This window comes from Mercenaria mercenaria, chromosome 4, assembly GCF_021730395.1.
Source record: "Mercenaria mercenaria strain notata chromosome 4, MADL_Memer_1, whole genome shotgun sequence".
Lineage (NCBI taxonomy): Eukaryota > Metazoa > Mollusca > Bivalvia > Venerida > Veneridae > Mercenaria > Mercenaria mercenaria.
In genome coordinates, this window is record NC_069364.1 from 21,458,739 (window position 1) to 21,483,366 (window position 24,628).

Below are 24,628 nucleotides of genomic sequence, written 5' to 3' on the forward strand. Positions count from 1 at the left end.
GCACTAGTTCACCATGACCTTCAAGGACTTTAAATGGGCACAAATTCCTTCATTAACCCTTACCCTGCTAAATTTCTATAATGAACTTGTCCAACTTTCAATTTGGACAGTACCACTAACTGTTTAAAGGAGATACTAAATGGCGAACACTTCAGACCTTGATCAGACTGCATGGATGAGCAGCCTGACCACGATCTACGCTGGTCACAAAGGCAGAATCAATCGTGTCCAGCAAGATAAGGATTACTTTTGTTCTGGTCATTTTTCCAGCCTGATATCTCGTGCAGCATGTGCTTTATCATGTAACTTATTCTTCTCTTTGAATAAAACTATCTGCATCTTGCAGGAGACTGTTCATAATGAGGGTTTATTTGGTGTTGCATACAAAACGTAAGTCAGTGTGTCTTTCATTTTAAAATATATATTTCTTTTTTTAATTGCATAATGCTCTCCCCAAAAAAGCACAATTCTTGAACCTGTCATGTTCATATTTAACAATTTTTTAAAATACACAGTGATGTTTCAACATCATCAACAATACAACATTGAACACGTGCCATATTGAACACGTGTCTCTGAATTGGCTCAAATAAAACCAGGAAAATCTCAAAGTTGCAGAAATCATAAAACACAAACAATTTTGAGACATCCCCTCGTTTCATGAGCCAATCAGAAACAAGAGTAGTAACATTTTAGGCCGCTAAGCCCACAACCCACTAAATTGCAGATGAAAAATATTAATGAAGAATAAAATAGCAAAGAATGGTGCATATGACTAGCTTACAATCCCAAAAAAATTGTAGAAATAAACAAATTAAAAAAGATGAAAATTTAAATAAATATATGTGTTCTCCAAAGTGATGTTTTTCTATAAATGCATAAAACACTTCTAGTATTATGTTATGAAAAGAGTAACTGTTCTACCTATAGTTTAAATGTCGAAAAAATTCATGGTAATAGTACGCACTTATTGTATACATTTACTGACTGGCAAGCCATTCAATATGCGTTTTATAGCATGATTTTATAATTATCCCAGCAGACTTGTTATCTAACACAAACTGAGGACCTGCAATTTATTTAAGGAAATCGTAGTACCCTTCTATTCCTTTTCAACAAAACAGCTAAGTTTCTACAAAAATAACAGTAAATGTATATATTAACAAAAGATACATATATCAATAGATCAAACTTTGAATGTATCATCTCTCTGTATGCATATATGAAAAAGAATTTATAAAGATATTTTCCCGTGAAACCATATGAAAAGTACTTCAAGTAAATAATATTTGCTGAGCTATTTACACTAAGAAATTAAATTCATAAAGGATGAATTGTTTTTTATCTTTACACCTACTTATAATTTAAACAAAAATAGAAATCTTTATCAAGTAGCTAACAACAAACCATAGTTCTGGCTACCAGGCCATCAAAAATTATCACAGGAAACTATGATGAAACCATAGGGCCAAATAAATATATTGACTGGTTCTAAGCCTCTTATAAAATCTTTACCATTTGTAAAACATTTCTTAAAGAAAAGTAACATCATCTGCTAAAACATTTTTTTAATATATTGAAAGAAAAAGTTTTTTAACTATAAATAATGGCTTATCATAAAAAAAACTAAACAATTCTTTCTCATACTTATAAACAAGTCCGAAAACCAAACAAGATTTTCATAAGGCCATATAATTAACAAGAAATACATGTACTCTATCTAATTATGTACATGATCACTTATATCATTCAAGTATTTCATTCATTCATCGTAAAAGTACACTTCTCATATACATAGGCCAATAATTTTCATGTTTTCAAAGTTAAATGCATTTCCCTTCAACATAGTTTTGCTACTGTCATTCATTCATCTTGGGCGTAATCAACACATCTGTATAGTTTTCCAGGAGTAACAACATCACAGAAAGAAATAGAGAAACAGAGAAAGTCATATGCACATTTTAAAGAACCAATATATGTCATTTTTTAATAATCTCAAATATCAATATTTTGTAGAATTTTCTTCTCTTCATTTTTGAGGATATTAATTTTTTCCTGTGGGAAAGTTTTTTTTCTCTCTCCAGCTTTTCTTTAAAAAATGAGGTTATTATGCATAAAATTACCACAAAATAAGAAGTTTTAAAACTGAGACAGTCTTTTCACATTTTTCTTACAAAATCTGGATTTTCAAGATCAGATATTTTTTTTATAATCTTGTCTCAATTTTACTTTTAAGATGGTTATATATATTAAGTAAAATTTACCATACAATATTACGCAAAAAAAATATTTCAAAAGCACAAATAACAGTAAATAAATGGCATCAAGAGTGAATATTCATGGTTATGGTAATGAGTACATGAATAATGAATATTAATGAAGTAAATGCACAAGTGTGATTGGTCCACCAGGATCATCGTAGCATGACATCACAAAATGGAAGCAGTTGGTTTAATGAATAAATACACCTCATGGTTTTGTATTTACATATATACAATTCAATTCAGTCAGATCCACATTGAATGTCAACTGACTTTCTTCTGTCATTTCTGATAAAACAACCTCAATCTCACAAGCTAAGGTTACACATAAAGAACTTTACTTAAATTCATCTATGTGAACTAGCCTTAGAATAAGATATTGTGTTTACTTAACACTGTTTTTCTTTTTTTAACAAATATATATATACATATAAATTTATTTCAATATTGCGTAGCTAATTCCCAAATTTCTCAGCACTTCTGAAAATACTACAACATCCAGGGCTGTAACCCTGTTTGGGCTGATAATTACATCATTTTTTTTTTTGCAAATTTCTGACAGAAAATACATTCTGTTGCAAAAATGATTCATTAATTCACCATGATTTTATCAGCAAACATTTTTTCAAAATATATTATGCATAAAACAAAGACAAAATATATATTTAACTAAATAGTATCAGCACTTTCAACGAGTCCCTCAACCTTGATATCGGATCTAGAAATGTCTTTTCCGACAACATTTTTTACTGGCTCATCTCGGGAGTGATTAGCATGGCCAAAGCGGCCATCAACTGTGACCTCAACTACTTCGCTCTTTTCTACGGGAAGGGATTCCTGGACACTGTCCTTGTTGACAGCATCGACAACCTTTTTGTCATTGCCAGTTTCGGTTTTAGCAGACAACACTTTCGGTTGGTACCATGCAGTCTCAGACTTGACGGAATCTTCATCTTCCTTCTCGAGTTCGGCATTTGGTATGTTTGGACCATAAATATCATACCAGTTGAGGTCATCTTGTTCTCCGCGCAGCGACATCAACACACGAGATTTCACTGTAAACGAAAGAGAAAATATGTTATTTATAGCTTGTTGACATTAATTATATTTTACATAGCCCCAAAATAACAGGTTATAACTATATCAAATATCTGTTCATAGAGTGGCCTTGTTAAGCTTAACTGTCAGGACACTTTCCTTAAATATCGGCTTATTATAGTTTCTTGTTCTATTTAAATTCCTGCATATTGTACAGATGCATATATACACAATGCCTTTTACTTCCATTTTAAAACCAAAACAAAATCTCTTTTTATAAAAGACAAATATACATTTGAGCCGCACCATGAAAACCAACGTAGTGCATTTGCAACCAGCATGGATCCAGCCCAGCCTGCGCATCCGTGCAGTCTGGTCAGGATCCATGCTGTTCGCTAACAGTCTTTCTAATTGCAATAGGCTTTGAAAGCGAATAGCATGGATCCTGACCAGACTGCGCAGAGGCACAGGCTGGCCAGGATCCAAGCTGGTCGCAAATGCACTATGTTGGTTTTCTCATGGTATGGCTCAATTTTCAAGCACCAGCTTCATACTAATATTTTACAAATACAACTTTATTCTAATATGTAGAGTGACAACAGTGACTACTTCTGCTTGAACTGTCTCTTTAACTTTAGAAACAAAGTCTTTCAATTTGGAAATATGAACATTGAACAATCATACTGTTTTTCAAAATAATTTTTGTATTCCTAAAGTTTAGAAAATAAAGACAATTAACTAAAACAGATTTTAAAAATTAAATATTAAAAAAAAAAAAAAAATCCCCTTGGGACTGAAAAAAGTGATGAGTCAGTTACTGTGAAATCATTAATATTCGTGGGGGATTAATTTTCGTGTATTTCGTGGGTGAGTCAATCCACGAAATTTGATGCCAATGATCAAGTAAAATTTCTATTCACAATATGTTCAAAAATTGTAATCCACAAATTCATATCCCCACGAAATTGCCGTTTTGATCAAAACCACGAAATTTCATCGAAATTAAATGATTTCACAGTACTAATTCTTATGTTCCTTGTTACATAAAAACTACACAAGAAATCTTAAAGACACTAATTATTATGGATTTAATACACTGCTCCAGCAAATCTGTAACTTTACTTAACAATTTATTTTTTTACTGTGTTGTTTTATCTTTGAATCATAATATTGATTAGTGAAAACTTTATGAACATGTCACAGACTACACTGTAAAACTTTTACTACCCAAAGAGTATAAAAGCAAAATAAGCTTAGGCAATTCAAAAGTCCAAGGTTTCACTGTATCAGTGTCATCACTCTAGAGGGGTGTGAGAGGGGGTGGGGGAAAGAATACTTACTGGGAGGGGTACAGTAAGCATCAACCTTAGCCCCTTCAATTTGTGGGCCCATCATTGGCGAGGGTTTCACCGGCTGTGGGCTCGCAAAAGGTAGATGGTTGGGAAGCCCAGGTTTAGAAGTGGAGTAGCCAATATTGAGAGAAGTTGGCGTCCAACTGCCCAGAAATACAGCGAAACATAATACCAGAACCTGCAACGATTCCCAACATGCAGCTCGTGTAAATTTTGGTGATGTTATATCAACTGTCTTATAACCATGCCAAATACTCTCACATTTTATAAGGATATGAAATACTTTTTAATTGCCAAATATTAAAATTTGATGCATTAGCTATGTGTGTTTAGATGATAATCTTACATAACATTGCATTTTCCAGAAAGATTTTTTTTTTATTTTGAAAGTTTAAGCACCTCTTGTCAGGTTTAGTAAATGTAAGGTTTGGCATGTATGAATTTGAAAATGAAGGCTATACTTTGACAAACATGAAGAATTTTTTTACTTATACTAGCACACAATTGGGAAACACAAGTAGGGTAGGTATGTACAATGGTAAACCATGTGCCCACAAGTTCCTATAAAATTTCTTCTGATTGTAATGTAGCCTTCATTTTCATCATAATTTCTTAACACACAGGAATCCATTTAAATTTGTTCAAAAATATTTTTAAAAAAAAACATGCAAAAAAAATATCTTTGTACACTTAGGATATCTTTTTGCAATAAATGTTGATCCTGTGTGATAATGAAATTATGAATATTCTAGATATATGTTAGCACAGTGATGAACAATTTTAAACTAAAACACTGTATTAAATCACCTGTAACTGATTTTGTTTAAGAACAAATAAACAGGTGATTTAATGCAACTGACATTGCTCCAGCAGAATTATCACAAAAAAACAACCAAAAAAAACAACTTTTTTTAATGATCTTCCGTTTTCCAGATACTATAAAACAACTGAACTAATATGCTGAACAAACCTTTCTGAATTTTTAGTAAGATACTACAAGTGTCATGTTATCATTTTAACATATTATTCAAATAGTTGTACATAAAAAATCTCACTTTTTTTATTTTCCTATCTGACTAGAGCATGTCTTCCTCAATATGTAAAACATATCTACTTGAATCCCCGAAAACCATCATTTATATAACACAATTTATTACTTAACCTTTACCCTGCTAAATTTCTAAAATGGATTGGTCCATCTTTCAGTTTGGGTAGTACCACTTGTTTATCAAGGGGTGTTTATTGAAAATTTACTGACTGAATAGTGAACAGAATCACTTGCCACCAGCAGGATAAAGATTAAAATATACATGAAACAGTTTCTTATATTTCATGGTACATGTCTTTTAGACACGCTTTTAGTATATAAATGTTGAAAGTCTATTGAAACTTGCAGTTTTCTTTTTCAAAACTCTATGTTTTCCTATACCTTCAATTCATTCAAATATACTTTGTTTAAGTACACCATATTTCTAAATAAAACCAGTTGTCATCATAAAACCTAAAATACATGCAAAAATCAATAAATTTACATAGATGGAAACCTGAACATAACCCCATAATAACTAATCTAATAACAATAAATAATTTAGGGTTCACCTACCATAAGTCCAGTCTGCGGAACTGTCCCACTGGGACGTGGAATTTTACCCACAAGGCTTTGCAGCTTCTGTAACTGACTCAAGAGGGATCTGAAATATATGCAAGAAAATGTTACGTTCATTTCTGCTTTTATACTCATTTATTTCAATTCAATCAAGAACAGCATTTAAAGCTCGCCTGAATTACCTCCCTTCCTCAAAAATATTGTCAAGCAAGAATGGTTATGATATCACTGAAGGTTCAAACTCATGGCCTCTTAATGTAATGGCTAATATCCACTAGACTAAAGCTTTACCCTACTATAAACCTGAATATATTCGTTCAATGCTATATATGCTTTCCAAAGTTTTTCTAAGTATTAAAGAAAGGTGAAAATGATTTAGTTTTGTTGTATCATTTATATACTTTGTTTCATAAATTGATAAAAGTTTCAAAAACTTATCGGTAAAAGTCCACTGGTAAATACAGTATCAATACGAGCCCACATCCCAAACTTTACTAAAACGACAAATGTCATGTTTGCGTACTTCCTTGATTTATAACAAGGAAAAGATTGCCTAAGTTACCCCAGAAAACTATTAACCTTGGATATTCAGAGAGTTTTGAAACTCAAAATCTCAAATAAACATGTACACTGCCTTCATATATATAATATAATGAGCCGCGCCATGGGAAAACCAACATAGTGGGTTTGCGACCAGCATGGATCCAGACCAGCCTGCGCATCCGCGCAGTCTGGTCAGGATCCATTCTGTTCGCTAACACTTTCTCTAATTGCAATAGGCTTTGAAAGCGAACAGCATGGATCCTGACCAGACTGCGCGGATGCGCAGGCTGGTCTGGATCCATGCTGGTCGCAAACCCACTATGTTGGTTTTCTCATGGCACGGCTCATATATACCTGTTATTATTCTCGAGAGAGTCAACTTTCTTCTTTAATTCACTGTTTTCTTGGGAAAATGACTCCACTCTGAAATCAAAAGACGAGATATTAACAATACTATCAAATTACTTAGCAAAGAAAGAAACATTTAATTTAATGAATTAATAAGGAGCTTTCAAGTTTATTAAATGCGGCATCTTTGTAAGACTTTAGTGTTTGAAGTTCTGCTGAAGTCATACTTCTATCATTATCTTCCATAAATATTTTACAAATTGTTTCTCTAGGCAACCAGGTTATGACAGAGAATAAACAAACTCTTTAGATATTATATTACAGTAAAATTCTAAGGGGATTTCTGCCTGTGGGTAAAATCAGTGTAAAATGATTTATCAGGGCTTTTTCAGTGTGTCCCACGGGGCCGAAATTCGGCCCCATTCCCAATGGCAAATATGCATATTTTTTCCCAATAGCTGTTCAAAAATTCCCAATCAAACCAAAAAAAAAAAAAAAATTTTTTTTTTTTTTTTTTTTTAAAAGACCTATTTTGTTGCAAATTATAGTGGTGCAACCATTGTATTGTAGATTTTATTGAATTTGCAGCTTGAATTTGAATATAAAGCAGTTTTCTTTTATGAATATTAGCAGTAGAAATCACAGAAATATACGTAAAGAAATAAAAAAGACTGATTTTCATGGAAATACTTTCCTAATTTGGATGTTTAACCGATACATATATTTCACAATATGGCAGTATTCGCGAGTCGAAAATTCCCAAAAAGCACAGGGGCCTTTTTCCCAAAATGGCCAGAAAAAGCCCTGTTTATGCTGACAATCATCAGAATTCTTAAAGAAAACAAAATTAAGCTCAATGAACACCCACAGAAAAGTCAAGATATGGGCTCATGAACTTCTGAAGTCTGAAACTTATGCTTCAAATTAAGTGATAAATACAAGCCCAAGCTCAAGAAGCCTAAGGGCCAGAAATTTGTATTTCAGTGATTTATCAACTGTGTATTACCTTTTTTCTAATGCTTCAAGATATTCTTTTTTCTTTCTTCTGCTCTCCTGAGCTGAGATCTGCAAAATAAAATTGTCATTAGATAGTTTAGTTTATACAAATTTGTTTATGCTTGATTGTAATGAAAGCTTCAAGCTCATCTGAACCACTTGCTTCTGCTTCCTGGAAAAACCAGTCCTGGAGTCATATGAGAAAATGCCGGCGTGACTCTAGTGGGGCTTGAACCCCAGCCCATGTGTTGAGTGGATGACACCACTAGACAATCCCCTTTCCCTTTCATAAGATAATATAATATTTGCAATCTGCGTCATCTTTAGCTTTTATCACACATATTGTCATTTCCATGCAAAACACTGAATTACAGAACAATCTTGCCACTACAGCACAGAACAACTAAATATTTAATATTTCCAAATACATGTGCATTTGTGAAAAGCTTTAAAACAATAAAATCTGATGCATATGAATTCACTTCCATAAATATTTCAAAAGCACTGACAAAGTTTCTATTACAATAGAGCTATGGAAATTTGCATCAATATTTAAGAGACAACAAAACACAATACCCATGGGCCTATTTCATAGTATACAATTTTTATAAAATATGGTACTAAGAACAAAACAAAAAATAACCTTGGCCTTGTTGGTTCATAGTACACAATTTTTGATCACATACAGTACTAACAAAAAAAAACACAAAATAACCTTGGCCTAGCTCATAGTACACAATTTTTGATCACATACAGTATTAACAACAAAACGCACAATACCCTTGGCCTAGGTCATAGTACACAAATTTTGAACACATACGGTACTTGACATTTAGGTCTGTATTCATTTCTGATATAATTACCTAATAATAACCTTAATTAGATTGGCAAATACAGTAATTTTAGGTTATAAAGACAATGTATAATGAGACCAACAGCTTAACGAGGGAGTACTAATAGTACTATTCATAACAATTTGCTTCTGAAATTTAAAAAAAAAAGTATCAAAAGCTTGAAAGTATTACAAAACTTTACAGCTGTGTCACAAACTGACTTCTTTTGAAGTGGGTCAGAGGATTTTCAGGTGAAAAACCTATTGACCTAGCAATTAAACTAAATTGCTATACAAATATAATACATAATGTAAACTGGTAGAATACAAATTCAATAGCAAGTTACAAACAATAGAGTCAGTGTTGAAAAACTGATATAAATGTTGAAATTTTAATGCATAAGTAAAACTTTTTCTAGACCAAAAATTAGTTAAGACGAATTTGATAAATAGCACCTTAGCAGTTAACACCAGAACAACTTTATCTAAACTGTAACTAAATTCATCGATATGAAACAAAGTAAGTTCAAAGAAACTATAAGTAGACCTTAGAAATATAAGACCCACGATTGGTAAATATTTAATCAACAACAAACAGAGAAAGAGAGAAAAAACCACTGTGAAAATCAATAACAACAACAATATAAAATACCCCGTCTGGAATCAGATAATATATAAAACTGGAAATGGAAAATTGAGTTATCACCTTCTTACAACAGGAAAACTGAGAGAAAATCCTGTTCACAGGTATTCGATATTCATCACATTCCAGTGTCGACTGACTATATTATCATCATAGATTTTTTGTGTGCCTTAAATCAGGTATTATTAACCATCGTTGAACTAACTTTTCTATGACATGAAACAATTTCCAACAATGGAAATCTTTCAACCAAGCAATTTCTTAAAATCATTGTATCTCTGACCTTATACTAGTATCATAAATCTTATAAAACAAATTTTATGTTCCATTCAATATTGCACTTGAGTGCAATATAAAGACTCATGATAATTTTATAAGTAAAACAGCAAAAATCACGGTAAATACAACTTTAAATTTAAGTGTATTCAGTCATTTTCTGATTTAGATATCCCCGATCATTGTTAAACTTTGTGCACGACCTATCTTCAAAGGAGACATTAATGATTTTTGTTTCAGGCTACATACCTTGTTTTTAATTTTGCGTCTTATTTTTTTCAGATTTTTCTCCTCCTGTTTTGTAAGTGGCAGTTTGGATGGAATAGGGTATCCCTCCGAGATCAGTGTACGTTTCTCCTCCTCTGTTAGCATGAGGACGCCTGATGTCGGAATCTGCTGGAATACAATATCAACTCCGCTGTCACTCTGCAACAGAAAATGATCATGGTTGGAGACAGCAAAGTAAATGTCAACTTACTAATGGAATCATCCCACACAGAAAGCTTGTTAGCTAAAGAATGATTAAAGCACCAAACTGAACCTTAATCAGAAATTGTTTCCTCAGCACAAAATTTAATCACTTTGAAATTAACTCTGAAATTGGCTTGGCTTAAATTATTGGAGACAACAGAATATATTATAAACTGAATTAAGCAAGACGCAGTCGTTTCTTGGATCTGTGCATTGTTTTAGCTTTTCCATTATCAATTTGATTAACAATTTCTTTATGTCAATGCAGTTAACTAATTTTAAATGTCAATGCAATTAACCAGTTCTCTAAGTCAATGCAGTGAACCACTTCTAAATGTCAATGCAGTTAACCAGTTCTCCAAGTCAATGCAGTTAACCAATCTTTTCTCTGAGGTGATGGACACAAATATGAATACATCATTCTTTTGGCCTAGAAACCTCTGAACTTAACTGAAGATATGACAGGTTTAAACAGGTTACATTTGAAAAGTAAAAAACTATACATACCTGACTAGATGACGAATACAATGAGTGTGAATAATGCCGCGATGATCCTGTAGGTGATAGGGATGATGAGTACGATGAGTGCCGGTCCAGCTGGCGCGAGTATGGAAGATGTCGTACTGGACTTGATGGGGCGGAGCGTTGTGGGCTCGGACAGCTGTCACTGTCACTGTTACTACTACTGGGTGGTGTGGGTGGAAGCACTAATGAGTCAATATTCACTGAAATAAAGTAGAAAATGTTCAAATTTAACAGTACAAACCAAGCCACTGCCTTCTGTCTTGCGAACACCTAATGAAATGAAACATTTAAAACTATACAGAACCAGCAAACTTGCAAGTTGGTCCCATTTTCGGACATCATCTATAAAATCATACTCTTTTAATAGCGGCCAAACAAGTGCACTGTTTTTTGTTGTTGTTGATAAAAAGGCTTTAAAGATAAATATATGGGTTTCAAATTAGACTTATCTTTTCCCCCTTCATGTTTAATTTTATAGACATATTCAACCACAAAATATATAAAAAATAGTCCCTCATAAATACCAATGATTTAACAGTGTCTGATCACAAATGGAACTTGATCCGCATACATAATGATGTTTTGTCTAGCAAATAATTTGTAGCATTTATCTATATGTCGACAAATAATTTTTTGCCTAAAAACCACTTCAGAAAGCCCTACATTACACACTTGTTAAGTTCAATCACTCATCTAAAATATGCACTAAGTGTTCCAGTTTGCAGGCAGTACGTCACAGCATTAATACTTAAAAACGGACAGCTTACTACCCCCGCCTATACAAATGTAAAAAGGCCTTTTGTTATCGACTTCAATATTATTTACATTTATCCTTACCAGTCATTTTCATCTAAAGTATTAATGTAAACAAGACTAATCAAGCATGGGCTCATTCATGGATAAACAAAAGGTGTAAAAGTTCACATTGTTGAACTTTGACCTTGTTGTAGGTAGATAAAACCTTACTATCAATATATTTATCAAATGATAGCTTGATTGTAAAGAAACACTATTAACTTTTCTCAGTACTTTATAATTAAAATACAATATTGATTAAACCGACTGTCTGTCTTATTTGAAATGTGGCTTCAATACATTCACTACCAATATAAACTACAGCTATTGATAAAGGATACTGTTTTATGTCATTTTGTTTATGTATTCTTTTTACACAAGAGACTTTTATCCAAGCAATAATGATAACTGCAATGCACAAAATTCCTATCCACAAGAACGGTGTCCACTTTTATAAAAAGGGTCACCAGGACCTGCCTCTGCAAACCAGCTCCTTTAGGGGGCCGGCTGGTGTCTTCACCTAACAGCAGGAGCAGGGACTGAACCCAGAAGTGAGGGGGCTGCTGATTCAATGTCAGTGACAAAAACCACATGGCCATGAATTGGCAGCTTTTCTTCATGTGCTAGCCCTTATCATGCTGGACACGACTGATTCTGCCTTTGCGACCAGTGTAGATCATGATCAACCTGCACATCCATACAGTCTGATCATGATTCTGCACTGTTCGCCATTCAGTCAGTATTGTTTTGGTAAGCACCCCTTTTAACAGTTAATGGTACTGTCTAAATTGAAAGATGGACTAGTTCATTATAGAAATTTAGCAGGATAAAGGTTAGAGACACTTACCTGTTTGATCTGAAGAATCGTAAGTATCTATAGGTTCCGTTTTCACTGTGATTTTTGGTAATACTGATCGTTCTGATAATGCAGTCTGTCCTTGGGCCGATGATGCCAGAATAATTGTGGGCTGTTGCTTTGTTACCGTGAATGTGCGGGTCATTACTGTCGTCGAGGCTGTCGATGTGATCTTGATCGGGTCACTGTCCAATGGTTCTGGTTTTGGTGTGTTTATGCTTTCTGTTGATTTTACTGTAAGGTCAAGGGCCGCGTTCTTGATTAGGAAGTCAGAGTCCAAATCTAAAAATATAATGAGTCGTGATTATTTTCATCTCCATCTCTACCTTTTTGAAGCTTTCTCTCACTCTGTTCAAATCGCTCTACTGGTAGAACTCAGAGTGGCAGCCTTTGTATGTTTTTAAAGGCATATTTGGATGTGTATATCATGAAAAGGGTGCTATAAAAATTTGGTATAATATAATTAAACAATATACAAATGAAAAATTACTCAAGGACAATAATTATTGTTTAGACTATTATATGTTAAATCATTCCAGGACTGAGGAAACCATAGCCAAATTCCGCTCTCACCATCAAAACAAGAGAAAATTGACCTCTGACTCTACCCAAACACAACAAAGTTTTAAATGTGAAGTGTTGAAAAATTGGAAATAGTTTTTGCATTTCTTGTGTAGATTATGAACAAATTTGGACAAAATCACATAACATCTCATTTAAAAAGAGATTTGTAGTAGATAACCTTGAAAGTAAAAAGTGTGTCTCTTTCAGCAGTAAAAAATTAAAGAACTGAACCCTGTTTAAAAATTCAAGTACTGCACATTTATCTTCTCAAAATAAGAATGTAAATGTCATGAAAAAAAGTGTAATTGTTCTTTTTAATTAATCAACAGCATCTTTAACAGCTGGGGCACCTAAAACTTGGCATTTATTGATATAGTATTGTTAGGAACTTGCTGAAACATTCAGCTTGTGTGGTTTAATACAATAGTCCAAGTTAAACTATTTTCAACAGGACAATGAGCGTAACAGTCATGAACAGCTGAAGGCAAGGTGTAACCTTTCATTTTTCTACATCAAAAGCAGATTGTGCATGCATGTTACTAATTGTAACTATATATATACAGGACTTTTTAATAAGTTACATTTAACGGACAGCTGGTTCAGAACAAAAGTAGAATATATGACTGAAGAACTTGACAAGCAAATTTTTCACTATTTGTACCAAAAAAAAAATGTTTTCCTTGAAAGAACTCAGACTTTAAACTTAATGTTACAAAACTTTTCTTAAATTTTCTAAGGCTAATTTTCAAATTTATAGGCCTAAAGTAACAATCCTGAATAAAATCGGAAACTTGAGGTTTAAAGCGTTGCTGTAAAAAAATAATTATTGTTGTACAATATGTATATAAAGGAGTAAATGTGAGGAAAAGAAGCGTTGCCCGAAGGGATTCGAAATAAAACTGTAAGGTGTCAAGGAAATGTTTATCATCGTCAATACTAATGACAATTTCTATACAGCCCCGGGCGACTTGACATATCTCACTATCAGACCATTTAGATCTTCGATACATTATCAGCAGAAAATTTTACACTGAAATTAAAAATGTCAACAAGTATCTGATAGTACTATTAGAACTTTATAGACTAAAAGCAGTAACTTATTATTTCGCAAGCACCTGTTTGAGAAGTAACATGATAGTGCTTCAGTCAGCTGTCCTGTTTCATTGATTTTTGTACAATTGCTATATTGAAATCAATAAAGGTATAAGATAAAAATCTGCAATAAGGGTCTATAATCTAAAACGATATCAGCAATATTATAGGTCTATTAGTTCAAAAGATTATGGTCCTTTTTTATTGAAGTATGGTATACATATAATATATATATAAACAAAAAATTTGATCAGCTAACTTTTACTTCTTCATGCAGTCTCGTTTTGCAAAAACAAGTCAGAACTGGGGCACATTTACATACGAATTGATAGAAAAGGCAACAAAAAAGAATCAAAATGCAGCAGGGTTCTAAAGTCGTTTCAAGAACACAATTTGAGCCGCGCCATGACAAAATCAACATTATAAAGTGCCTTTGCGACCAGCATGGATGAAACTCTGACCTATCCGATTTGGAAATGGCAGAATTCATATAACAGGGGACAATATTAAACATCAATCATATAAAGCACTTGCCATATTCATTTACATGTACGTACTAAAAAAGTTAAGAAAAGGCAGTGTTTCATTAACAACTTTCTTGAAATAGAATTCTTTACAATCTCACTAGACTGTTCCACAAGAGTAAAAGTCTGTTTTTAATTCATGAAAACAGACTCTTTCTGTAATTGTTCTTAACCAACCATGGCAAGTTTCTAAGGATTATATTTAATGTTTTTCACTGGATGAGAAATCCATGTGTATGTTAATATTCTGCAAATTCTTGAAGTGTGATTAAAACAAGAACATGTATGTGTACTTTTCCAGCAGTCAAATTTCCTGAGACGTTTTCCTTATACATGAAGGCCTTCTATTAATTCATTGGTGGGTTCATGTAACCAATCTTTTAACAAGCAAAAATTCTTTTAGCAAGTGTGAATCTTTAAACAAATGTGCCATTGTAAGAGGAATATCGTTTTCCTTTTTCCTCATGATAAAAATCAAGCTGTGTCTTACTGATCAATTACTTGAATAGAATGTAACCTATATATATTCCTACACTTTTAACTTTATCTGACTTGTTTGGAGGTGTGCCTTATTTTAAACTTCCTGAACTGCATAAAGCAGGAACTGTACACAGGTCTAAGTTTTATGTACTGTGAAATTCGGGTCCTTTTAAAATCTTACAAGGGGAAAGTCTCAACAAAATGCAAGTCCAAGACAAGTTGCAAAACCGACTACACTGATGTACGTGTTATTAAGCTCTTTCTTATAATAGTAACAATCTTCAAAGATCTGCGTATCTATATCTTATCATTAATTCACAAAACGAGTAAATTTTGAGTCAAGCCCAAAATTCATGTGACAACAAGTAACCTTTCTGTACAGTGGTCAGATTGTCACGAACACCTATACCAGACAGGTGACGATGTCTCACGGCTTTAAGATAATACAAAGATAACTTCTTCCTATTAAACTGTACTTAACATCTTCTTATTTTGATATCTGAATTATGAATAGCAATAACCATAATCAGAAGATGAACACTTCACCCTTTCTCAACAACACTTCTTTATTATATAGTACCCAATTCATGTAAAATGCATCCATTTCTATTAAAGGGAAACAGTGGCACAATGGTTAGCAGGTTGGACTACAATGCCAGCGGTCCGAGTTTGATTCCCGGCTGATATCCCAACTAGTGTTCAGTGCAGGGTGATTTACTTAATTTGGTATAATTCCCAGCAGTATCGGCCTAAACTGGATGCTGGGGAGGTAAATATGACCCCTGCTGTGGGCTAGGCTGGAAAAAAGTTGTTCAATCCATTCCAGGTGAGGTCCTTTCGTCGACTTCCCACCTTAAACAAGAAACTTTACCTTTTCTTAAAAGCAAACAAAAACTCGCTACGGAGGCAGACCTTTTTTTCCCCATTCTGACGATAAAACTCAACAATAAATAGACGGGTCTTTGCTCTGGTGATGTAACTTAGTTTTATTAAATTTCAAGCTCAGGCTCTAAATAATGGAGACCCTGAGAGTGGACACATGTTATGAATTTAAATCCTGCAGGGTATGCAACTTGTTACAAATCCCTTTAATCGACTTCTGCACGCATATTCCCACAGTTTGTAAACAACTATATGCTGTTTCGTCTGTGTTGTGGTTAAAACAAGCTGTGCACATGCACTTATCAGCAGGCCATTCATCACAGAAAACACATGTGAAGTTCTAAAACTACATGTCATTTTAATAACAAAACACAAAATAATGGCTGTATGGAAATGTATGTATTTTACAAGAATAGGCTGCCATATAATAGAGAATGTCTGCAACTTTTCATCGAATTGAAGGACAGAGCCAGTCAGACATAAACATTTTAACCGAAGAAAACAAACACCTGTGGTTTTGTATGTACTGCTCTAAACTACAGTACGTTAATTTCAAACTGAAACTTATTGTTAATCAGAAATAAAAAAAAGAAACATTCTCTCGAGTTACAATGAAACAGTTTAAACATAACACCTGATACACCTGTCTTTGAATAAACATTACTCCAAAGATGATGACTCAGTAAATAGTTTTGATTTTTTGAATATCTGTCTTGATCAAATCATTGGTAATTTTGTTGCTCTGTTTGATTTCTAACATTTGAGTTGAGTCAAGATGAGTTGAATTAAAATGCAGCTGCATATATATTATCTATCGTAAAAAAGGCAACATATTAATCTGTGTTAAAAAAAAACATACATGGCTGAACCTGTAAATTATGTTTTTAGTGTGACACCATAATACAGCCTACTGTTCTTTTACTATCTATGTATGAAAGACATATAAAATGCATATTTATGACAATTAAAGCATGCATTATAAATGAATGGTCTTTTTAACCTTCAAAACTGGAGACTTTGTGAATATTTCATGAGAATCATACATGTATTGATCATGAGAAAACACTATGGGGTAGTTTATCATGAATCATGTATGCACCAACTAAACAGCCAGCAATGACATTTAATTAAAACACTTCGTCAGTTTCATTGCTATGCCATACAAGTAAAGCAATTTCAAACAACAGCTGTCAGCTACTGAACAGTATACATTTTATATATTTCACCTTTTACATTAAGTAAAAAACTTGGCAATGAAAACACAAGAAGACTTTTTTCATGCATCTGGTTTACATATTACTGCCATGAATAGATACCACTTCATTACAATTTCCTTCAAATGTAGTTACATGTTCGGAGACAAAAACTTTTCTTGGTTGAAATTGTGACTACTGCCTCAATATTTCAGGGGTGGTTTGCCGTCATTTCTGTAACGTACCTTCAAGTCTGCTCATGTCGCCGAGATCCTCTGAGCCGCTAAGACTGTTCTCGTTCATTGTGGAGTAGCTGTGCTCGGACTTGATATGTGGAGGCTGGGCGGCATCTGTGATCATTTTGTCATTGAGTACTGGGTCGACAAAGAAACTGTTAAACCATTCGTCGTCCATATTGTAGCTGCCGGCATCCTGCATCATACAAATAACAGAATATTTAACGACTTATGTAACAGTAAAACAAGGATTTAATTAAAAGCTATTTTGAATACGGTGCACTCACATCTTAAATACATGGGTTTACCTAGACCTAAATGAGCCGTGCCATGAGAAAACCAACATAGTGGCTTTGCGACCAGCATGGATCCAGACCAGCCTGCGCATCCGCGCAGTCTGGTCAGGATCCATGCTGTTTGCTTTCAAAGCCTATTGGTATTAGAGATACTGTTAGCGAACAGCATGGATCCTGACAAGCTGCGCGGATGCGCAGGCTGGTCTGGATCCATGCTGGTCGCAAAGCCACTATGTTGGTTTTCCCATGGCACGGCTCAAATAATGTTAAATTTTCACGTTTTTAACCCTAAAACATGCAGTTTTTCAATAATGGGTTTATGAATACATGACACGGATACGACACTTTTTTACACTCAGTCAGTAGCTCATGCATGTGATTTCTTACAAGTAAACCAGGATATGAATTTTTAGTTATCATTTTTTGGAAGTCAGCCATAGGTTAGACCAGGTACACCAGGACATAAGGTGTCCAGGATGTGTACGCACTGTCTATACTGTAACCTTGAACTTGATATGTAATTAAACTAAAGAAAACAGATGAACAAGACAGAAAGATAGAAAGGAATCAAAGAAGAAAGAATGAAATAAACAAAGAAGAAAGACAGAATGTAGACACAACAAAAGAAAGACAGAAAAAAAGAAAGGACAAAAGACACTAAGAAAGAAAGAAAGAATGAAAGGAAAAAGACAGAAAGAAAATGACAACATACAAAGAAACAAATCATTAAAATGAAGGCAGGAAGAAAGAACTTTATGTCTCAAGTGTTGCTCAACTGTTACAGATTATGCTAATCCATCTTGATACTAAGTGTACATCAGTTTCAACATCATTTCAATAATCAGATGGATTTATGCCATCTACTTGACAAGCTTTTGAGCTGCTGTTACCACTGGGACAAAACATGTTGTACAAGGGGTAACAATGGAAATTATTCCCAAGTTCAGTGTGCAAAGTACCACTTTCAAAAAACGTTTGACAACACATGTGGGTTTTCATGGACTTATGAACTATGCTGTACCCTTTATCACTTGAATGTAAAGAGGATTATGACCATATTAAATGATATCAGTATCAATGTTTACAATGTCGAGATATTAAATAATTTTGTAATATCTGAAATTGCGTTTATATATTAACTCAGCCTTATTAATTCTAAAACTCAGTTATCACTTTATCAGTTGTTTATGTGAAATTAATAAATAGAAACTTTGAAATGATGTCACCAGTGTCAGCTTCTGTTTTATTATTATTCGGTGACTTTCCATAATCTTTCCTATTTAGAAATGTTTCAAATCTGTAGCCATTTAAAGTACCGCACTACCAGTCAGTGACATTTTCAATTAAGTTTAATGCAACTGGTAAATATATATAATAAAACACCAAATAACTGCTTCAGGCTAATTGTGGACTGAACATGAGGCGAATGCATGATTTTCAAAATAATAACATAGATTTTAAAAGTAAAATGAACAAGGGAAATATTTAAGAATTCAAAATAAACTGTTTAACAGAACTTTACATTTAGTTGTTGAATTAATGCATATTCTTGAAAAGCCCTAGCTGCACCACCTTAAAATAACCTGGTAATCTCAGACCTGTTTTGAGCCCCTGCTTCTAAATAAATCATACCAAATATCTATGTATTAAAGAACCCCATCACACCAAACTAATATCTATGTATTAAAGACCCCCATCACACCAAACTAAATTTGCATTATTAGAATTAATTGCCATTAACTGATATTTTCAGTTTGCGGAAAGAAAAAAAAGAAGAAGAAATTTTCAGGCTGGATTCTCAAGCTAAGTTGGAACCAGATGTATTGCATCAGCTTTGAATCTTACTCTCATTGCATCAGCTAACATTTATCAAACAACAGCAGGTGTTTCACATTATATTTAAGATAAGTATAAAATATTTAACTAATGTGAAAAGACAATTCAAACAGTAAATTGCTATGCATTTTGATTTTCTGTATCCTGTATCATCTGTAAGCTAATTAACATGCATGGACATAAGAATATTTTGATATAAAAAAGATGTTTTAAACTCGGTTCAAAACAGAGCAGTCTCTAAAATCATTTCATTTCAAGCTCACAAAAATTACGTGCTTTTTTGCAAAAACAGTCTTTTTTGTGGGGCTATAAATTCACTGATTCAGGTTTTCAACTAAATTGAATAGAAATTTTACATGTTTGTTTGAATTAATTTTCGCGAACTGACGCAACCACAATATCCACGAAAACTAGTCCCCCACAAATATTAAATGATTTACAGTAGGATTTCTGTTTTGCTCAGTTGGGTTATTGACTACACATTAAAGAATCTACATTCTTTTAATTGACTGGAGAGAACTTAAAATTATGCTGACACAAGAGGTATTCTAACAAGCTGTTTATCCTGAGTCAGAAGCTTTAATGGGTTTTTCGTTAAGTGTTAAAATATGTTTGCTGAGACATGTTTAAAACATAGATTCTGTTGTTAACTATTCGGAATATCAACATTTCTGTATTGTGCAGTTTGTCTGGTTTAGTTTTCAAAAGGGCAGGGCTGCATATACAAACTGATAACACCAGTCTTATCCATGCCGACATAAGATAGAAAATTCATGGCAGTCTGAACTTAAATGACACCACATCAGTATAAGATATAATAAAGGAACTTTGTCTTCTCTTCACAATATATGTTATCATGTAATATTGAAGCACTTAACCAGAGTCTAGAAACACAGAAATGTTTATTTGTCTGGGGATTTAGAAGGTCTAATGACACTTTTCATCCAGAAAATTGTTTCAAAACATTCAAACCAAATATAGAGTAAGTCAAGTACTGATCGAATCATTTAATTCTGTGGTTTCCAAATCAAGACTGCTTTTTATTATCAGATCACGCAAACTATACAGTAGTACCATTTTAACTTGGTCTTTAGAGATTTAAGAGCTTATGCATGTAGCCCTTGGGAATTAATTTATTTAAGTTATAAATATTGCAAGTAATTTCTTTTAAGCTTTAATTTATTGTCATAATATATTATGTTCAAATAATGAAGTCAAGACTGCAATTCAAAAAGCAGTAGGTTCCAGGCTTAATGTGAGTTATTGTAAATAATATCTGCACACAATGACAAAGTGGTTTGTGCAGAAATATATAACTATGGCAACACTTTTGAAATTAACCACTTATATGATATAGGGTAAAAAATGTATGTTTCAAAAACTCAATCTAAAGACAGTTCAAAAAAATCTCGGATACATAAAGGCTGTGTAAATCATGTGAATTTTTTTTTTATTTCAAGGTTTCATGAGTTGAGCAGGTCAACGACTCATTAAGGGGTTTCTCGAAACTGCTGAAACAGAAGTCTTTCATGGCTGAAGGCTATTCAGCATGTCGAGCATTGACCTACACGTTTCCTCGTATAATTTATCATCAAAACAAAGAGGTATATTGGCTTCATCGTGGTTATTTCTTAAGTTAAAAAATATTTTAAGTCCTTGTAAATGTCAAGTCATAGGTAAGATTCAGCAGCCAGCCATCTTCCTTTGTGGGAATTTTTAGTTGAAAGTAGTCCGTGATCCAGTAAGTAGGTCAGCCAAATGCTTATCAGATTGTTCATTCTCCGATGTATATGTAGATCAAATTTCAAAACAGACAACCTGTTGCGAGTTTTTATCACGCGGATATATTCTAAGAACGTTGGCACCGATTCTGAGAAAATGTTCCCTGGTCCAGTAGCAGAAACCTGCATCCGTTTACGGACAATAAGCGGTTCTTTCCAAAATACAGTAAACAAAGCAGACGTATATCACTGCAGGGAGACTGTCCGTTAACTTGTCCCGGTAGCTAACATAAATGTCAAAGCCATCTGTGCCAGAGGTCAGTTTTTCCGTGCCCCTTTGTTAAGCTATGTTAAAGTTAATATAATATATGCATTTCATTTTCATTCATCCACATGTCATGCCTTTCAATATAGCGTTAGCGTACATTTTCCAGTCTACGTCTGCAGCGTAAAACTGACGAAATGCTACACTTGTTCATAAAGCATACTAAAATGTAAGATCATTAATGCATGTTCATTAAAACAGTATAGTAGTGCGAAAAGATGACAGCGAAATGAAGCGTTGCCTCAGGCCTCCTTCAATCAACCACCGCTTTAATCGTATCTCTTGCTTTAGGGCACCGATCATTAGCAGCTTAAGTTGCGTCCCCGTCTTGTAACGTTACATCGCATGTAGGGGTTTATACGTAAGATTGCACCAACGTTTTCCACTGCCATAACGCTGGTTGTATTAAATTATTAAATAATGTGCGTGAAAAATAACATCTTCTGGTGCTGCGACCACATCGTTACCATTCAGTCATGAAATTTTGCGATTAGCCGATATTGAGTATAAACGCACCTTTGGCGTCAAAAACTCGCTCTACAGTAACGTTATATAAAAACTAAAAATTGGAATTTGATCAACAATTTATAATTACGAAATAGTGTGGAACCGTACCTATCTTCCGATATACATCGTTACCAAAATAAATCTAAACATTGGGTTCTATCTAGGGTATTAGTGGGCAGGCTACAGCACGATTGTATGCCTCTCATACCCCTTAGTGCTATATTATATATTTCTTCCAATTATTCGTCTCTGTCAAGGGCTTTATAAATAATTAATCCTTTTCACTCTCGGGTAACGCTGTGACGCATTTGTGAAAAAGAATTTTTATTGAAGTTCCCGGATCGGGTTTTATAATCGTGCGTCCTTGATCACGAACCTGAAAGTTGGGTTTAAATTGTAGGAGGCTTTACTATTATTAAAATACTACCACTACATGTATATTTATACACCCTGTGTGAGAAAAGTATGAATGGGCACTGATCCGTCCGATCATGATCGGGTATAAAAATAGTCTTAAATGCGTCAGGGCGTGATCAATTTAGAATCATTGGCCAGATCTCTCAAATTACCCAATTTATTGTAATGACGTGATTTTCCCATAACTAAATATTCAGACTTCTCATTAAACTTCCAAATTTTAATCGTCCTGGTGTAAATTATTATTCCCAAAGGTATCGTATTTTCTATTGTATTAAATGTCATGCTACCCAATTAGCAAATGAACGAAACAAAAAAAAAAAAACAGCAAGGAGGAAGTCGGATGGTCAGTATTTGCCAGGTTTAGTGTATTGTAATAACTGATTTATCGCAAATAACCACATGTGTTCCGTAATTTAACACCAAATGCGCACATTTCTGACACTTAATTATCATGTCAAAGCATCATCTCTAATGAAAATCCTTTAATCTCTCTTAAGGAAAGTGAAACACTAGTCGGTATAAGGGTAAGATTTCGTTTATTTATATATATATATATATTTTTTTTTATCTCATTGAACATTATTTCAAGAACGTTCGAGGACCTGGGTACAGAATCGCCGATGATCTGGGTGACTTCCTCGCATGACAATCCGATCGGAGCTCGAACTTGGCATACCATTGTGGATGCCATCTTTACAGTTATTTCATTATCAATGTATGTGTGCTATATTGCATTTCAACTGTGATCATAACGATCTATGTGATTGTTGGAAAGACCATGAGGCCTCCAGCAATTATTACGATAAAAAATTAATTGAAGACAATATTTAGACATTATCTAAAAAGATGATCATAAACTTGCATATAATTAAAGGAAATACTTTTCAAGCTATTTCCGTAGCTGCAAACCCGTGCACTACTGTAATGGTCGGCAGCCAGTCTTTTTACATTTAAATATTACAATTTAGTCATTAGAATTCCCATATGAAATACGCTTTGAATCTTGATGAAATCTTCAAAATTATTACCAGAAGAGCAGAAAACGCCCATCTCTAATGATGAGAAATAACATTAACCATCTTTCAGTAACCATGCTTGTTTCCATCTTTTGTACTCCTTAAATATTTTTATTCAAATAAAATGCAAATTATTTTAAAAAGAATCTACTTAATATTTGGGATCCACCCTTGACGCTCCGTGACGCTTTAACAATTTGAATCTCAATAAAAGTTGTTCATTATAAATCATATACCCGTGAAAAACATCGACAGTGGGTTATGAGAATTGGGTCAAGTGAATTTGAAAAATGGGCGTAACTGTCAACATGTGCACCCATATGTCAAACAGCATGTTAACAGGTTTCTATAATTTCCAATTTAAGAACTGCCCAGACAGTGGGTCTGTCGATTAGAGACAACATTAAAATGAATACTTTTCAACATTTTTATCTGTATTAAGTGTTAATAGATGTACAAAACTATGAGAACACAACCATATGTTAAGAGTTGCAAGTCATGTGCTTACCGTGGTCGGTGAAGGAAAAACGTCGTTATCCAAAAAATCACTCATATCTTCGTCCATTTCGCCAAATTTTTGATCACTTCCATAAAGGAGATCCATTTTCGTGAAGTCCCGGGGCTCAGTTACCCCTAGGATAGTCGAAACCGTAGAGAGAATTAGGGAGACGGGAAAACACCCAACTTGTATCAGCTCTGTTTAGCTTTGAAAAGAAATTCCCGACCTAATCTCTCAATGCTGTTAACATTCATACACAGCGTAAAGTAAATCCCAATAATTCACTGCAACATGTGTTTTTTTCGGAATAATCACAACAGAAAAATATCAGATATGCTTTCGAATTGTCATTGCAACTTTAGAAGCTGATTTGCAGAAAAAATAAACACTGACATAAAATTTATTATTCTAGATCCGTTTTGCATGCGTACGAATATGATAATGCTTATCCAGCTGATTTTGAGACACGTTAAATTGGTCTGATCACGCACCAAT

At 33.7% G+C, this 24,628-nt stretch overlaps 1 protein-coding gene across 2 annotated transcripts; it reads right to left on the bottom strand.

The window, feature by feature from the left end:
• Nucleotides 1-401: 401 nt before the first annotated feature.
• Nucleotides 402-24,465, bottom strand: LOC123551155 (cyclic AMP-responsive element-binding protein 3-like protein 1). 2 transcript variants are annotated; one of them, XM_045339877.2, is made up of 10 exons: nt 24,143-24,465; nt 17,523-17,709; nt 12,534-12,824; nt 10,874-11,091; nt 10,145-10,321; nt 8,155-8,213; nt 7,155-7,223; nt 6,255-6,342; nt 4,640-4,829; nt 402-3,316 (listed from the first exon to the last, which is right to left on the bottom strand). In XM_045339877.2, the coding sequence occupies exons 1-10, from the start codon at nt 24,236-24,238 to the stop codon at nt 2,931-2,933; spliced, it is 1,761 nt and encodes a 586-aa protein (XP_045195812.2). In that variant the 5' UTR covers nt 24,239-24,465; the 3' UTR covers nt 402-2,930. The 2 variants fall into 2 exon arrangements, with proteins under 2 accessions (XP_045195812.2, XP_045195813.2); XM_045339878.2 differs by lacking the exon at nt 4,640-4,829 and having other exon boundaries at nt 3,178-3,316; nt 24,143-24,459.
• Between the last annotated feature and the right edge of the window lie 163 nt (nt 24,466-24,628).

What these genes read in the sequence shown, in the direction of transcription:
- LOC123551155 (XM_045339877.2), bottom strand. Translation starts at nt 24,238, where the DNA reads ATGGATCTCCTTTATGGAAGTGATCAAAAATTTGGCGAAATGGACGAA. An exon ending in CGACATGAGCAGACTTGAAG is followed by an intron (nt 12,825 to 17,522) that starts GTACGTTACAGA and finishes TTATATTTTTAG; the next exon opens with ATTTGGACTCTGACTTCCTA. An exon ending in CTTGAAGCATTAGAAAAAAG is followed by an intron (nt 7,224 to 8,154) that starts GTAATACACAGT and finishes TTTTGATTTCAG; the next exon opens with AGTGGAGTCATTTTCCCAAG.